This window comes from Caenorhabditis elegans, chromosome V (genome assembly GCF_000002985.6).
Source record: "Caenorhabditis elegans chromosome V".
NCBI lineage: Eukaryota > Metazoa > Nematoda > Chromadorea > Rhabditida > Rhabditidae > Caenorhabditis > Caenorhabditis elegans.
Window position 1 is genome coordinate 2,823,051 of NC_003283.11, and position 17,290 is coordinate 2,840,340.

A 17,290-nucleotide genomic window follows, 5' to 3' on the forward strand; every position below is an offset into this window, starting at 1 on the left:
GAACATGAAAAAATCCGAAAACTTGAAACTGGTAAAATGTAGAAAAATATTTTTCACTCACTATTCAACAAAATTTATCTTCTGAAATTCAATGAAAGTTGAGTTATAAAGGGTACAACAAAAGAGTTCTAAAAAATTTTTGTGCATTTTGGAAAAATGACTCCGTGTAACTCTACAAAAAGATGGTGTATTGAAATAAAAACTATTGAAATAGAAAGAAAAAATATTTCTGATCATTTTGTTAGTTGGACATTTGTTTTCCAGATGTGTATTTTTTGAGATACGCCAGTTTGAAAATACTCAGTTCAGAGAGTTTTGGAGGTTATTTCATTTTTAGATCGAAAGCCACACCATCAACTCCAGTGCATCCTTGTCTGACATGTCTGATACTACGGCGTCATGTTCCTATATGCTCAAAAGCAGAAAACAAGTGATTAACTCCGACTCCAAATGAATTTCTTATGTAAAATTTCATTGTTATTGATTTTACGTTCGAATCAGTCCTATCAAAATTAATATAAATTAAAACATGACTCAGCTACTACTAATTGTTGCCCGAACTGTTGTGTACAGATTGAAAGATTGTAAATATGTATACCCTTTGAATGAATGAACAAATTGAGTAGATTTGCCTTTGATATAGTGCAAGGGTGAGCAAGGGTAGGCAATGAGAACAGGTGGTCAATGATTTTGGAGTCAATAAGTATTTGCCGTACCGTATGTCTTATATTTTGTCGAATCCAATCTCCCAAATTAAAAGAAAACAACTTTATCTTCAAACTACTAAAAGAATGCATTGATATTATGATATCATATAAAATTTTCAAAGAAAAACAAATTTCAAGAAATAAGAATAAAGCAAGAATGGGAGAGGCAGAAGTACATCAAAATTATAGAATAATTTAGACCAGCACGGGAGAAAAATAGAACACAGAAATGGAGAAAGAACGGAAACTGGCAAAAAACAAAAATATCCTGTTTGTAGAAGGGGGACCCAGTAAAATTTTTAGACAAAATTTGAGCATTAATTAAAAAAACAATCAAAGATTTAGGGATTATTCAAAAGGAACACGTGGCTTGCGAACTCTTTCCGGATAGTCCTTCTTTTCACCGCCTCGCAGCTCCTCGATTGATCGCTTTTTGTAGACTTTCCTTGGCGGTTTAGCTTCAGAGTTGCTCGGCGATGGAAAGTTCTTCGGAACCACTAGTCGGAATTGTTTGATCGCTGAGCCCTCATTGATCGGAAGAAGCTGATATTTCCAATCAGTGAACATTTGGGTCGAGATTTTTGAATTTTCTGGAGAAGGATCTTCCGATTTTGTTTCAATATTATTGTTCAACGCTGGACTCGCCGGGACGTCATCCTTCTCCTTGGATCCTCCGATTCGCTTCCTGTGTCCAGTTTTCTTGGGCCGGATTTTTTGATTTTTCTTCTTCGGTGGAGTTTGGCTACAAAAATAGGTATTTAATTTATTTTAAATATAACTGTTAAACCTTGTCAAACGTTTTCTCACCATTTTTTGAACTTTGATTTTATTTGTTTTTATGGGATTTTTCGACCTGACTGTCCCATAATTTATAATTAATATTACTTTTTGGCTGAAAAAAAATTTTCAAAAATTGCCTTAAATTATATAGAAAATAGTTTGCTATGAGTGAATAACTGTTCAAAAAATTAATAATTTTTTCTGAATTTTTCATAAGGTTTAGGCTAACGATTAGGCTTGGGCTTGGGCTTAGGCTTAAGCTTTGGCTTAGGCTGAGATGGGGGAGGGAAAGAGATATTCCCAGAAATTCCTAAATATTCAGAAAAAAAAAATAAACATAAATATTTGAAAGCGATAAAAAATAAGGAAAACGAGATATTCCTAACTATATGTCGGGTCAAAAAATCCGTCAAAAACGGCAGAAAAGGTATCAAAATTTACCTGATTTTTGATGGAAAATATTAGAAAAAAAGACTACTATACTGCTAACTTTTGGTAATTTTTAGTTTAAAAAATACTGGAAATTTTATTATAATTTTTTCCTAATTTCCAAAATCCCAAAAAAACATTTGGTATAGAGAACCAAATCTAACCGAATAATGCTGATATTGCTCGACTTCATTTTCTCTTCACGTGCTTTCAGCTCCTCTTTTGTCGGAAAATCTGGATGCTCAAGTCGCCAATTTCCACCAATCCCATTCTTCTCGCTGTAGTAGAAATCGACAAGCGTTTTGGTGTCCACGGATTTTTTGAGCTGAAAAATTTCAAATTTCAAATTTCAAATTTTAAGAATCAAAAAAATTTCAAATTTTGAGAATCAAAAAAATTTCAAATTTTAAGAATCAATGTAAGTACTGACCATTTTCGAGAGATAAAACTTTTTGAACGGTTTATTCTTCATTGCCCTCGCCTCCCGCTCAATCGGAATATTTGCCACGAACATGTCCTTCACCGCATCTGACATCAAATCGGGAGCAGCCATCTCTTGAGCCATAGCTATAGTCGCATCAACATCATAGTTGCAGCTTGCCAAAACTTTCAGAACCTGAAAATTTCGAATTAAGCTTTCCAGAAAAATTAGGGAAAAAGCGCTCACTATGTCAAATGACAAGTGCGTTGTTTCCTGTTTGAGCCGGCTCTCGTCCTGCTGGGAAAGTGTAGTGTGCAATGGGAATACGTATGGTGCATCGCAATCGTCGTCTTGAAAAGGTTTTCTAATCTCGAAATCCGGAATGTCCGCGCAACCACTAGAAAAAAGGATAAGTGAAAATTACTTTTTTTGAATTTCGAGCGAAAACATTTGTTCTTTTTTCTCCCCCGGCGCCGCCTAAACCTAAGCCTAAGTTTAAGTCTAAGCTTGAGCCTAAGCCTAATAATAAGCCTAAGCTAACACCTAGGTCTAGGTCTAAGCCTAAGCCTAGACCCAAGCCTAGACCTACGCCTAAGCGTAGGTATAAGCCAGGCCTATGCCTAAACGAATGCTTAAGCTCAAACCTAGGCTTCAGCCCAAGCCTAAGCCTAGGTCTAAGCCTAAGCCAAAGCCGAAGCCGAAGCTTAAACCTAAGCCTAGGCTTAAGCCTATGCCTAAGCCTAAGTTTAAACCTAGGCCTCAGCCCAAGCCTAAGTCTAGGTCTAAGCCTAAGCCAAAGCCGAAGCTTAAGCCTAAGCCTAGGCTTATACCTAAGCCTATGCGTAAGCCTAAACCTAAGCCCAAGCTTAAGCTCAAGCCTGAGCTTAAGGATCGGCCTAAACCTAGGCCTAAACCTAAGCCTTAGCCTAAGCCTAAGCCTAAGAATAGGCCTAAGCCCAAGCTTAAGCCCCAGCCTGAGCCTAAGAATAGGCCTAAACCTAAGTGGCCGAGTTTTTTGAAAAGTTTTTTTAAATTAACTTTAAGTTTCCTAACTGTTTTGTTAAATTCAAAAATTAATAAAATTACAAAAAAATTTTAATCCAAAAAAATTTAATTTTTATGAAAATTTTCTTTAAAAGTCTATTTTATTCAGAAATTAATTTTTTAAAATTTACAATAAAATTATTATACTTGATAAATTTAGAAACCTGAATAAATAAATATTTTAATGAATTTTCCCAAAAATATTCGAATTTTCAAGATTATTTTTTGTAAACTTTAATTCTAACCCACCTTGGCTTGTGGCTCAAGTGATACGAGGTGTCTTTGTTCCATTTTGACCATTTTCTCAAATATCTGAATTTTCGTTCTTCTTTTACAGGCTCAGCCACGTTGTCATTCGCATTATCAGCAACTTTCGGCATTATTTCCATTTTTTGTCGCTAAAATTTTTTGAAATTTAGAAATTATGAATTGTCTCAATTTTCTCAACCTATTACTCAAAAAAACGGGCGAAAAAAACGCGGTAAAAGCTTAAAATTCGACGAAAATCCAAGTATTCTGAAAAAAAATGAACAGGCACGCGAGAGAGTGTGCGCAGTGTGGTGAACGGTGTGCAAGAGCGTGGGGAATGAGGAGACGCAGACACAAAAACAGACACACACTTTGAAAGCGGTTGTGAGAAGGGGGACGAAATGAGGAGGGAGAAGAAATGAGAAAACAAAATCTTTGAATATTTGTTGAAACATTGAAATTTTGATGATAATTCAAATTCAATTTTGCGGGAAAATAATTGTGGCTCACAGGCAAAAATCGATAATAGGATTTTTTTTGTTAATGATCAAAATGTGTTCCTCAGCCCAAAATATCTGACAATCCATGTGAGACCTGCGAGTTAAATTTATGTGGAGACATTTAACAGATGCTAGGAAAAAAAAATGTTTTTTAAATGTAAAGGTGTGACAGAAAACGTTCTCAAATATATTATAACAGTAAAAATTTATTAAAAAATTTTAATGATTAAAAGTTTTTTTTTTTAAAAGACCGAATTATTTGTAAATTTCTGAAACATCGGTTGTCATATTTTCTGACGTTTTTATTAACAAAACTTGATAACTGGTAAAAAATGCACTAAAACTTCAAATTTCAACACTTTTTGCAAAAAAAAAATGTGATAAGTTATGTTTAACATTGCAAAACAAAATAATAACTTATTACCCAAAAACATGAAGATCACGCGTGAATTCAAAATTAAAAAAATAATTCCAGCCACTTGATTTTTTTTTGCAAAATTAGAAAAATATTAAATTTAGATAATTTTTTTAAATTTTTTTAAGAGTCATATTTGGTGCATTTTCGATCATTCAAGGAGCTTGAACGAAAAACAGTTTGAAAAAATAATTTATTTTAATAAAAACATCTTATGTGTTAAACACAATTGTGAAACATTGTACAATACGGGTGAGGAAAACAGAAATGACGAAATCATTAGATTAAACACAATAGGCGGTCCCCGCTGCACATTTTCTCATTGCCCACAACTTGGTACATTATTCCAGGTGCACATTAGATCGATCACTTAGCCATCTACCAAGTTTGTACAGAACATGTGTTACGTACATATCTAATATACAACTAACGGAAACCTGTAATGAAAAATTTAAAAAGTCCAATTTGAATTACTGAAGACAGATCCAATATACCGAAAATAATTGTGAAAATAAATTTAAAACTTTTTCTAAATAAAATTTTTTTTTCAATTTTACAACAAAAAAAAGCTAGCAAAATCATAATTATTTTCGACTTTCCGGCTAAATTATATATCTAGTTTTGTTTCATTTGATTTGAAATATTCATCAAAACAGATAGCTGAAACTCTGAAATTGGCATGTGGAAAATTTACATTTATTAAAATTTGAAAAATGAAAGTTTCTGAAAATTAAAAAACGGTGATTCACGTTTTATTTTAATTGAATCATTTGAAAAAATCAAAAAATTTAGCTAGAAAACATAAAAATGTAAAAAAAAAGAAAGAAAAAAAAAAAAATAAAATTCGGGAAAATTAATAACCGTTTTTTACACTTTTATATTTTTACATATTTGGTCGAAGTTTAAGCCAATTTTTCAGTTTTAGTGAATTTATTACGGAATTTATTTCTTTTTCAGAATTTCTTTTATTATAGTTTTCACATCTGCATATTTCCGTCACCAGACTAAACTCATCATTGACGAGTTCTCTACATTAGTACATGTATAGTATACTGGCTTTTATCTTATTAGTGCATCTAATTCATTATACGGTCTCGTGATTCTTAAATTAGCCTATATACAATTTGGATTTCGGTGGATTACAAACTTATAAATTCCTGCAAAATTATGTCATCTTTCAGTCGTCGATTCTTTAAACGACTACTTTTATTTCCACTTATTATTATGGTTTTGACATCAATATTTCTTCTCAAAAATAGTTTCGCCAGGCATTCGATGAACGAATTTGTGGGAACTAACTAAATTATCTTTTTTTTCGGTTTTGTACTATGTTCTGAATTATTTTGTCGCATTTGAGTATCTTTATTTTTCTTCAATAAAAAATGTGATGCATCTGTTGTTACGAGTAAAATAACAGTTTTTCAGATACTAAATTTCAGAAAAAAAACATCGGGGGAACATGGCTAAGGTTGTTGAATAAAAAAACCAAAATTGCCGCTCACTCCTGCCTCAAATCCATTTTAAACATTTGAAAAATATTCCATTTGAAACATATTGTAAGCTAAATTCGTAAGAAATCGTTTAACTTTAAAATCACAAAACTTAGCCCACAGATGCATAATTTTCAAGTTTTAAAAAGGCAACCAAAACTCCTTGCATAGGAAAATACACAAAAAAACTAGTTTATACTTACAATTGGATTCAAATAATTTTCCTATCAATTTTTCCCAATGTCGAAGATTTTCCAAATTTAGTTTATAAAAATATTTGACACTATTTTTTCCCGATTTAATATTTTAATAAGTGTACAACAAAACTCCAGGTTAATGCTCATTTTATTTACTGATTTACCCAAAACATATAGATTAAAAAATTGAAATTAAATTGAAATTCATCATATGCCAAACACCAAAGCACAAGTGTTTTTGATCATTTCATTCCTTTATATTTCTGATTGAAGAAAACCTTTAAAAATCGTAGCTTTTCGGATATAATTGAAGCTTTGTTGTTTTTTGGTTATCAGTGATGCCACCTTAAAAAAACGGTATAAAAGCAACCGAAAAACAAAAACAGCCACACCACAAATATGAAGATGCAGAGGAGTCGTTTGGGAATTTTGGATATGACAGAAAATTGATAAAACATTTCTAATTTTTAAATAATTATTTTCAAAAGCTAACATTTCAAAGCTGAAATATGGCTAACTAGTTTTATATTCCCGCTCAAACGTACGACCTGGTTTACAATTTAAGTTTTCCTTTGAAAGTATTTGAAACATTTTTGGGGAGAAAAAAAATTTAAAATCAAATTTCATATAAAAATTAGAGAAAAACGGTCCATATAAAAATTCCAATACTAGGTAATTTATTTTCGCGGGAGTTCAAAAATAATTTGTTTGTTTTGATTTTCGCAAAATAAAAAATTGTTTTATGTATGCGCACACGTGGCGTCAGGCTCTCCCATTACGGTTTGATCTACAAAAAATGCTGGATTTTTTTATTCAATAAAAGTGACGCCAGCAGAAACTCAGTACCTAAGTTTCCGCGATTCTCATACATCTACGTAGATCACACCAATATGGGACACTCTGACAAAACATGTGTGCAATCAATAACATTTTAGCATTTTTGGAGTACAACAATTTGAAATAATCCACTTTTCTATAAATAGTTGTAAATAGTTGGGGAAGAAAAAACGCGTCTCACCTGTCCAAAGTAGAACTCAAATATTAGTTCACAATTGTCGTATTTCATATCGCAAAAACTTTTAAAGACTAATCGGGAGTGCAAAATTAATGAAGACAAATATGGAAAATACATAAAGGGGGAAAATATCAGTTTTTCATCTGAAAATTCCAAAAAGCCTTCAGAATGGTAGCTACCTTGGAATCGTCAAAAGTCTGCAAAATACCGCAAATCTACATTGATTGAAACTTGTAAAAAACACAGAAAATATTTCAGATCGAAATTTGGAATTTACAATTGAAATGGATGCCCGAAGTGTTTTTGAAAATTATTTCAGAGCTCCATATAAAATTTCGAATTCACCTGGAGTTTACGCTTTTACCAGTTAGTTAAGTCTGTTTTTTCTTAAGCATACTGGCTACACTTGAACTATGTACCTCCTGGTACAGCTGTATACCTCCAGGAAACAAAAAATAATTGCCTTCTGTTTACCAATTGCTCCACAAAAAGTTGATTAATACAATCACCTGATTTTCGATGTTTGATAAGGTTTGATCATTTGTAGTCGGTATATAAATTCTGTTAAAGAACCTTTTTCAAATCCCAGGCTTCTTTGAATTAATTGAAGCTTTCTTGTTTTCTGATTCTCAATGATGCCACCTTAAAAAACGGTATATAAGCCGCCTGAAAAATAACTACCAAACCACAGATTTTTTTTGTTGATACCTAGAATGGCAAATATCACCGACTTCGAGTTATTCTTCAACGAAACCACTACGGCCAAGCCACCTAAGGAGATCGTGAAGTACGTGGAAATTCCGAGCTGGTTCGACGAAGTATTTCTGAAGTTTAATTATGTTATTGCTATTCTTCAGTTTTTCGCCGTCGCAATTAATCTGATACATTTAAGTGTTCTCACGAGAAAGGAGCTCCGCGCAATTTCCATCTACCGTATCATGATAGTAATATGCATTTTGGACATTATCTCGGAAATCTTATCCTTCATCTCATTTTCACCATTTTGGATTCGAGAAACTCTTGAAGGTCAGGAGTGTTATGTGACCGTCACGTACCGGGATGCACTGATTGATCAGTACGGCGTTCCGGTTCTTGACATGACTCAGCGTGGCTCCTCTTGGTTGAACTTGTTCATGGCGCTGCTAAGAGTTCTGGCAATTACTTACCCGATGAGCTCAGCGATTGAGAAGCCAGTTATAGTGCCAGTTTTTGTTCTAATCTCTCTTATATTCAATGGCATCTGCTCAATATGTGTTACGTGGAATTTTGAAGTCACACAACAGTACATGGATTTTAGGTAGGTCAAACGTTTTTCGTTTTGAAAGTTTTTACAAGAAAAAGAAGTTGAAGTAGTCTAGGACTTCAAGCTTATGTTCAAACTAAGTCACTATGAAATTGCGAAACCTTGAGGACCTGTAGAATTGCTCTAAAAGCCGTTTTTTGTAGAAATTTAATGATTTCAGAAAAGCTCAAAAGTAGGGAAAATTTTGGAAGCTTTCAGAACTTTTTAAAACATTTTTGGAAAAGTTTGAAAACTTCTAGATCGAATACGATTGAAAATTTTTTTTTTAAGTTTGCAATTAATTTCTTCACTTTAATATCACATTTTTCTCAATTTTCAGTTGTGATGGAACCCAAAACCTTCTGCCTGCAAATGCGTCCCGTTACATAAGGACGGTTCCAGTTGGCAAGAAAGAGCTTCACTCGACACTTGTCTTTATTTATGGAATCATCAAAGCACTCCCTTCGTTGGTCGAACCAATACTTGCGGTAATACTCATAATGGAGCTGAAGAGAGCTTCACAGCGCAGGAAAACAATGCTGAAGTCTGATGGAAAAGGGGAGAACACTACGAAGCTCATACTTTTCATGACGATTTCATCTTTTCTGCTGGAAGTCCCGAATGGTTTTTCACATTTTGCCTTTGGATTTTTCACTACTAGCCCACTTATAAAGTAAACATCTACATATGGATTTGAATTTTAATAATTAATATTTTATTTCAGAACAGCTTCATATCTGATTATGGTGTTTGCCGAAATTTTCCCGGTTACCAATTCATCCACTCATCTTTTTGTCTGCTTTTTCATGTCAACTCTTTATCGAGAAACCGCTATTTCTATGATGGGCATTTCCAAGCAGAAGGTGGGAGAAGTTCTGAGAGAAAGCCATGTAAAATCTTATGCTTCAGATCACAAAAGTGGAAGAGGTCCGGCAGACTTCGGTAGCCAGATCGACGATGACCAAAACTGCATGATAAGCTTTATGCGAAAAAAATAATATTTCTTCATCAACATAAAAACTAAAATCTAACATTAATTTATCTTTTAATTTATTTTTTTTTACAAAACTGCAAACTCCAATAAAAAATTATCATGGCACATTTGCCGCATGAATATGAAAAATGACGTCAAAGAATCAAGGCCCAGTTCAGCTCAATTTTCAAAAAAATCTTTCACTCAAATATCGTAGTTTTTTGATTTGGTTCCTCTTATTTATGAACATATTTCCCCAAAAACATAGTTTCCGTAGTGCACCTCAGAAAACTATACAGACTAATTTCCTGCCTTATATTGTTTTTCAGATATGATTCTAGTTATCACAGTGTTTGATGAGAACAGCCTACAAGACTTTTGTAAAGTATAGTTGCCATTCAAGCTTTTGAAGCATGTTGGACGACATTATCTATTATTTCACACCTAGAGTATTTTGCGCGCTGACTTTCCTTGTGAACCCATTTTTTGTCTATTTAATTTTCACCGAGAAAGCTGCAAAGTTTGGAAACTATCGATTTATCCTTTTGTTTTTCGCAACTTACAATCTTACTTTTTCAGTTTTTAATATCGTTTTTCCGATGGTGAGATAACTCGAAAATTTCTTGTTTAGTCATGACTCTAAAACTTGAAAATTTAGCAAAATTTTTGTTTATCAGTTCGTATTCACTAAAGTATCTCAACATAATTATTGCAGAAGATAAAGCAGACGACGTCTCGCGGGTTCAATTATTTTTATAGAATTAGGGTCGGCAGTCTATATGTAAAAGAGCAAAGTTTAAATTTCTAAAATATTTTAAAATACTTTTGGAAGTTTTTGTTCTTGAGCTATACAAGCGTTTCAAAATGAAACCATTAAAAAATTTGCCCTTGATATGTCGGTCGCTATAGCTCCTTTCATAATTGGGTTCAAACGCTTAAACAATTAAAATCACAGAAACAAATGTTTGAGCAAAAATTTGTCTGTTGTACTCTTGTTGATAAACCTTATAGTTTTAGAATTATGATTCTTTGAAAAACATGTAAAAACTGGAGAAAACGCGATTTTGCATTGATCAGCTTGTAGTGTATATTGTAGTTCAATGTAAACCAATCAATATTTAAAAAAAAAACCAATAATTATAGGATATCCACACCTATCGCTACTGCTTTTACCTGATGATCAAAGATGGCTGGTTCGTCGAATCAACCGAACTCAACTTCCACCTTTTGGTCGCCCGATGCTCCATAGTCTTCGCCAGCAACGCCATTCTTCTAACTCATTTTGTCTATCGCTATCTTGTTATTCATGAATCCAATTTTACGAAGAAATATTTTGGTTGGTATATAGCAGCATCTTTCCTGATTTTCGGATTGTTTTTTGGAGTGTGGTACGCAATTTGCTATCATTTAGCCAGGGTAAACATAGAGATTCGTCAGTATATACGAGAAGATTTCCGAGAAACTTATGGAACAGATTCAAAGAATTACAACATGATTGGTGTCTTGTTTCAGGTATTGCTACTTTTACAATGAAAACAATGATATTTTTGATATAAATTCAAAAAAAATTGACACGGATCATCTGTTCATAGTTTCAAAAGTAGAGCAGCGCCAGTTGGTAAACTTATAAAAACCACTACCTTAGCTTTAGCCTGATTCTAAGCTTAAGTCTAAGCCGAGCCCCAACCCTAAGCCTAAGTTTATGCCTATGGCTATGCCTATGGCTAAGCCTAACACTAAACCTAATTGTAAGCCTGAAAGTTAGACAATGTTTTTGAATTTTTTTACAATGACTTTTACTTCACCTTTAAAACTTTTTTCAGGAAGGATCAGAAGAAACAACATTTCGATCATGGATTGTTATTATTCTATGGACTTCGTTGTCCGTTGCGTCACTCATTTCGTTTATTATCCTCGCAACTTTGGTAGAAAAAAGTTGTGATTCTTGAAAAAAAAATTCCATAAAAATTTCAGATTATGTGCAAACTCAAAAAAACAGCAATGCACGTTAGCCAGGCAACATCGAAATTTCAATTTGAACTGCTGAGAGCTTTGATCGTGCAAACAATTGTGCCAATTTGCATCAGTTACTCCCCATGTCTCCTATGTTGGTATAGTCCAATGTTTGGAGTTCAATTGCCAAGGTATAACAACTTTGAAAATATTTTCAGAAATTTATTTCCAGTTTTAGAGAGGTTAACTATTTCGAAGTCAGTGCACTGGGAATCTTTTCATTTGTTGATCCGCTGGCAATCATTTTTTGTCTACCACCACTTCGTAAAAGAATTCTACACTTTTGGAAAAATATGAAAAATTCCGCCAATATTATTGCACCAACACTACCAATCTCAAATCCAACCAACTCATGATTTTTTTTATTTTTCAAGATTAACAAATTCAGCAACTGTGTTAAATATAATAATTCGGTAAATATAAATTATTGGTTCACCTTAATAAATTGATGTCAAGAATGTTTTTTTTTACTTTAGATACTTTTTGGTTCAACAGTCCAGAAACCCACGCAGACTAGCTTTCTGCGCTCTATGCCACCTATTTTTAGCTTGCAAAAAATACAAGGTTGGTTTTTGCAAAACATTAGAGTCACGTTTTTGAAGAATGTTGAATGAAATCGTCTACTACTTTACGACAAGACACCAAGTAGTTTTCGATATATTCTCTTAAAAAGAGTTCTACAATTTTTTGGAAAAACATGGCATATTTCTCATGTATTGCACCAAGTTTGTCTCACAAACCACAACAGTATTTATTCTACCACGATTATCAATATTATCAGTATGAATAGCCTAAAATGAAAATAACATTATTTTCTTTATAGTACGATTATTTCAATTTTTGCATTAATTTCTAGAAATTGACGTCGTTCGATTATTTTTGTAGGTTTTTGAAAAACATTTGAGAATTCTGCAGCGAAATATGGGAAGACACAGAATGATAGCAATGGGGTCCACAAAGGAAAATACCCCTAAAGCGGTTGTTTCAAAATAATTGAAAGATCTGAAAATTGAAGAATAAGCAACAAATTGAACAGTTTCCTAGCGCCTACCTGTCCAGCTGTATACCAAAAATTGGGCCATACCAACACAACAGGCAGGGCGAAAAACTGATGCAGATTGGGATGACTGTTTGTACAATTAGGGCTCTGAGGAGCTCAAATTGAAATCTTGATGTTTTTTGGCTTGTTCTCACTGTCATTTTTTTGAGCTTTCGCATTATCTGAAAACTAAACTGGTTGGTTTTTTTTACTTCGAAAATTGCTCACCAATCGAGCCATCACAAAAAATGATGTGATAGATGCGATGGAAACTGCTGACCAACTTATAGTGGCGATCCACGCCCTATGTGTTGTTTCGTAAGATCCTACCTACAACTTTAGAATTTGGATTTTTTACAAAAAAAAACAATTGGATTACGCTGAACAATGCTCCAACCATATTAAACTCTGTCGAATCTAAACCAAATGTTTCTTGAAAATCCTCACGAATATATTGGAGAAGTTCAAAGTTCGCTCGACCTGGGAAGTAACACGTAACGTGCCACAGAGAAAAATATACAACAGACAACAGAAAGGATCCAGTCATGTACCAATGAAAATGGCGTCTTGTTAAACTTGAATCACTAATCACAAGATATCGATATATGAAATGGCTCAATAAAACCGCGTAACTAGACGCAACTATAGAGCAGCGAGCAACTAGAATGTGAAAATTCAGATCGGAACGTTCCATGAACCAACCGTGTCTCACAAATATGAAAAACGAGTAGCGATAGTTATGAATGTCCTAAAAATTGTTTTTTTTCGGGTTTATGAGAACCAGGAGAAGTTCAGAATGAGAACCTACCAACGGAACTGAAACATTGACTACTGAGTAAATAAAATTGAAAAATGCAAAATAAAGAAGCAAAAATCGATAGTTGCCAAATTTTGAAGATTTTTCTGAGAAAATCAGATAAATGAATATGGGGTTTACTAAGAAAGTTAGAGCGCAAGATGTTCTTGATAGATATTTGTAAATCCAATCTTCAAACATCGTAATTTCAGCACAGGTTTTGTCTTCAGAAGACAGTGTATTCTCTGAAACTGGCACAGGTAGTGGGCGTATTCTAAAAACAAAAACATAAGTTTTAGTTGTATTCGGAACATAACACGGACCCAAATCCCAGGACGAGGAGAAACTCTATTTTTTTCATAACAATAATATGAATTATTGTTCTATTTCAGTGATTACAGTATTTTCCTAAAAGTCTTGAATGCTATACTATTTACAATTAGTGAAACAATTTTGATAAAATAAATGAAAATTGAACACACTTTTTGAAATAAAACTTCACAAACAAATTAATCGACTCGACAGAAAACAGATTAGATTATCGAGAAACCTCATCGAGAGAAAGCGAAAAAAATTTTAAAGGTAGCACACTAATAGGTGAATGCAATGCTGATTCAAAAATGTAGATACATTATGTAATTTTTTTTATTAAAAATTTAACCGAACTTTTGGAAACGTCTAAAAAAGTTCAAGAGTAATATGAAATATTGTGTCCTATTAGATGGCTATGATGAACATTTGACACAGAAAATGATTTGATGAGGTTTTTGCTTAACATGTAAGTCAATTAAAAAACCTTCAGTAAAATAAATATAAAATAAATATAATTTTTTCAGTTGAAAAAATATTTGAATGCAATAAAACTTCACATAGTTTAAATAGTTTTCATGTAACATGCACACGAAAAATTATAAATTGCACATTTATCTGGGGAAAAAATTTGTATTGCGTTGAAGTATGCATTTCACGATGGGTTTCTCGAAACTGGAAGTTGTCGTTGAGAGTTGTGATCTGCTTGATTTTTAGGGTACGTTCTTGTAAGACAACTGTAATTTGAAGCATATTTTAAAAATAAAATAATGGTGTAAATTAGTTTGCATGGTTTTTCAAACTGCACTGCAAAACATACGTTTTCTTATGGATTTTCTACACTTTATCATTAATAGGGAAAAATCATTTTGTCAAAAAATCTGTTAGAAAAAAGATAATACAACGGTTGGATGGATAATATGACTAAAACTTAGTTATTGAACTTGTTGAATTCTTGTTGTAGATTTTTGAAAAACAGTTGATTGCGTTGAGAATTTTGCAGCGGAATATAGGAAGACAAAGAATGATAGCGATAGGGTCCACGAAGGAAAACACTCCCAAAGCGATGGATTCGAAATAATTGAACGATCTGAAAATGGGAAGATTGAGTTGAACGATTTCTTACCACCAACTTGTCTAGTTGTATACCAAAAATTGCACTATACCAACAAAATGTGCACGGTGAAAAACTTATGAAGATTGGGATGACTGATTGAACAATAAGGGCTCTAAGGAGCTCAAATTGAAATCTTGAAGTTTTTGGCTGGTTCTCGCAGTCATTGCCTTGAGCTTTTGCATTATCTGAAATTTGCACTAGATTGATTTGGAGTTCTAAAATTGCATACCAATCTAGCCATCACAAAAAATGATATGATAGATGCAATGGATATTGCTGACAAACTTGCTATGAGTTCCCATGCTCTTAGATTTGTTTTGTCAGATCCTACCTAAAACATTGAAATTATGATGTTTTAGGAATCAAACTGGATTACGCTGAACATGGCTCCAGCCATATTAAAATTCATCGAATCCAAACCAAATGTTTCTTGGAAGTCTTCGCGAATATATTGGAGAAGTTCAATGTTCGCTCGGCCTGGGAAGTAACACGTAGCGTGCCACCAGGAAAAGTATAAAAATGACAATAGAAAAGATCCCGTCATGTACCAATGAAAATGATGTCTTGTTAAACTTGAATCACTAATCACAAGATATCGATATATGAAATGACTAAATAAAACTGCGTAACTGGAGGCAACTATAGAGCAGCGAGCAGCTAGAGCATGAAAATTCAGTTCAGAACGTTCCATGAACCAACCGTGTCTCACAAATATGAAAAACGAGTAGCGATAGTTATGAATGTCCTAAAATTGTTTTTTTTTGAAGCGATGAGAACATTGCAAATTTACCAACGGAACTATGACATTTAGCATTGAATAAAGAAGGTTGAAAATAGCAAAGTACAATAGCAGAAATCGATAGTTACCAAATTTTGAAGATTTTTCTGAGAAAATCAGATAAATGAATATGGGGTTTACTAAGAAAGTTAAGGCGCAAGATGCTTGTGGTATGTATTTGTAAATCCAGTCTTCAAACATCGTAGTTTCAGAATTGGTTTTGTTTTCAGACAATGTATTCTATGAAACTGGTAAAGTGGCACAATTAGTGGGCGTTTTCTAATAACAATTATATACGTTTCAGTCGTGTTCGGAACATAATAGGGACCCAAATCCCAGGACGAGGCAAAATTTTATTTTTCATAACAATGACACTTTATTATTATTCTATTTCAGTGATTACCGTATTTTTCCTAACAATAAGAGTCTTGGATACAATAACATTGAATTATAAAGTGTTATAGCAAAACTTGAACACACTTTTTGAAATGGAATTTCCAAATTCTGTAGCTTTCTCAAATAGACAAATCGTCAAATAGACAGACAGATTCACAAAGTTATAAAAATCGTTGAATTCTCATTGCAGGTTTTCGAAAAACAGTTTATTGCGTTGAGAATTCTGCGGCGGAATATAGGAAGACAAAAAATGATAGCGATAGGGTCCACGAAGGAAAACACTCCCAAAGCGATGGATTCGAAATAATTGAACGATCTGAAAATAAGAGGATTAAGTTGAACAATTTCTCAGCGCCTACTTGTTCAGTTGTATACCAAAAATTGGGCTATACCAACACAGTAGACACGGCGAAAAACTGATGAAGATTGGAATGACTGTTTGTACAATTAGAGCTCTGAGGAGCTCAAATTGAAGTCGTGAAGTTTTTTGGCTTGTTCTCACTGACATTGTCTTGAGCTTTTGCATTATCTGAACCATGTACCAGTTGTTCTTTTTTATCCAAAAATTATTTACCAATCGAGCCATCACAAAAAATGATGTGATAGATACAATGGATATTGTTGACAAACTTGTTATGAGTTCCCATGCCCGTAGAGTCGTTTTGTCAGATCCAACCTAAAGCATTAAAGTCATGATTTTTAATAAAACAAATGGATTACGCTGAACATCGATCCCATCATGTTCAAATTCGTTGAATCTATTCCGAAATTTTCTTGAAAATCCACACGAATATATTGGAGAAGCTCCGAATTTGCCTTGCCTGGGAAATAACACGTGGCGTACCACAAAGAATAATAAACCAAACACAATAAAAACGATCCAGTCATGTGGGAAGTGATGTCTTGTTAGACTTGAATCGAGAATTACAAGATATCGATATATGAAATGACTTAATAAGACTGCATAGCTAGATCCTATAAATGAGCAGCGAGCAGTGAGCATATGGTAATTAAACTCAGAGCTGCTTGTTTGGAACCAACCGTATCTGACAAACACCACAGATGAGTAGCGGTAGTTGTGGATTTCCTGGAACTTTATTGCTTTAAGTTGTAATATTGTAAAACCTACCAGCGGAACCAAAACATTCATCATTGAGTAAATCATGTTGAAAACTGCAAAACACAAAAGCAAGTATCGATAATTACCAAAAACTGCCGACTTTTCTGAGACAATCAAATGTATAAATATCGGATTCACTAGAAAAGCTAAGGCACAAAAAGTTGATGACAAATATAAACAAATCCAGTCGTCAAACATTATGGGGAAATTATGTATTGAT

At 33.4% G+C, this 17,290-nt stretch overlaps 4 protein-coding genes and 2 pseudogenes across 6 annotated transcripts; 2 read left to right on the forward strand and 4 right to left on the reverse strand.

The window, feature by feature from the left end:
• Window positions 1–755: 755 nt before the first annotated feature.
• T03D3.5 (CUE domain-containing protein) lies at window positions 756–3,785 on the reverse strand. The gene is made up of 5 exons (NM_071364.5): window positions 3,631–3,785; window positions 2,584–2,734; window positions 2,347–2,532; window positions 2,081–2,241; window positions 756–1,449 (listed from the first exon to the last, which is right to left on the reverse strand). Exons 1-5 carry the CDS (start codon window positions 3,768–3,770, stop codon window positions 1,056–1,058), a joined length of 1,032 nt encoding a protein of 343 aa, NP_503765.3. The 5' UTR covers window positions 3,771–3,785; the 3' UTR covers window positions 756–1,055.
• A 4,042-nt stretch (window positions 3,786–7,827) lies between these two features.
• Window positions 7,828–9,504, forward strand: srw-2 (G-protein coupled receptors family 1 profile domain-containing protein; the record flags this gene model as incomplete). Its single annotated transcript, NM_071365.5, has 4 exons — window positions 7,828–8,544; window positions 8,870–9,202; window positions 9,254–9,392; window positions 9,439–9,504. Exons 1-4 carry the CDS (start codon window positions 7,961–7,963, stop codon window positions 9,502–9,504), a joined length of 1,122 nt encoding a protein of 373 aa, NP_503766.3. The 5' UTR covers window positions 7,828–7,960.
• Window positions 9,505–9,915: 411 nt separating this feature from the next.
• Window positions 9,916–11,871, forward strand: srj-50 (Serpentine Receptor, class J; the record flags this gene model as incomplete). Its single annotated transcript, NM_071366.1, has 5 exons — window positions 9,916–10,104; window positions 10,646–11,014; window positions 11,326–11,427; window positions 11,477–11,646; window positions 11,694–11,871. 5 exons carry the CDS (start codon window positions 9,916–9,918, stop codon window positions 11,869–11,871), a joined length of 1,008 nt encoding a protein of 335 aa, NP_503767.1.
• Window positions 11,872–12,261: 390 nt separating this feature from the next.
• srj-45 (Serpentine Receptor, class J) lies at window positions 12,262–13,551 on the reverse strand (the record flags this gene model as incomplete). The annotated part of the gene is made up of 5 exons (NM_071367.2): window positions 12,262–12,517; window positions 12,567–12,736; window positions 12,783–12,884; window positions 12,934–13,302; window positions 13,363–13,551. The coding sequence occupies 5 exons, from the start codon at window positions 13,549–13,551 to the stop codon at window positions 12,361–12,363; spliced, it is 987 nt and encodes a 328-aa protein (NP_503768.1). The 3' UTR covers window positions 12,262–12,360.
• Window positions 13,552–14,583: 1,032 nt separating this feature from the next.
• On the reverse strand, window positions 14,584–15,755 carry T03D3.7 (annotated as a pseudogene). The gene is given in 6 exon segments: window positions 14,584–14,749; window positions 14,793–14,914; window positions 14,917–14,961; window positions 15,006–15,107; window positions 15,153–15,521; window positions 15,567–15,755. Coding segments are annotated over 6 exon segments (993 nt in total).
• A 348-nt stretch (window positions 15,756–16,103) lies between these two features.
• Window positions 16,104–17,268, reverse strand: T03D3.8 (annotated as a pseudogene). The gene is given in 6 exon segments: window positions 16,104–16,266; window positions 16,310–16,479; window positions 16,525–16,626; window positions 16,671–16,841; window positions 16,843–17,037; window positions 17,080–17,268. Coding segments are annotated over 6 exon segments (990 nt in total).
• Window positions 17,269–17,290: the final 22 nt, after the last annotated feature.

Coding starts and splice junctions, on each gene's coding strand:
- T03D3.5 (NM_071364.5), bottom strand. CDS start 3,770: ATGGAAATAATGCCGAAAGTTGCTGATAATGCGAATGACAACGTGGCT. Junction 2,735..3,630: donor CACTTGAGCCACAAGCCAAG/GTGGGTTAGAAT, acceptor CCTTTTTTCTAG/TGGTTGCGCGGACATTCCGG. Junction 1,450..2,080: donor AGCAATATCAGCATTATTCG/GTTAGATTTGGT, acceptor CTATTTTTGTAG/CCAAACTCCACCGAAGAAGA.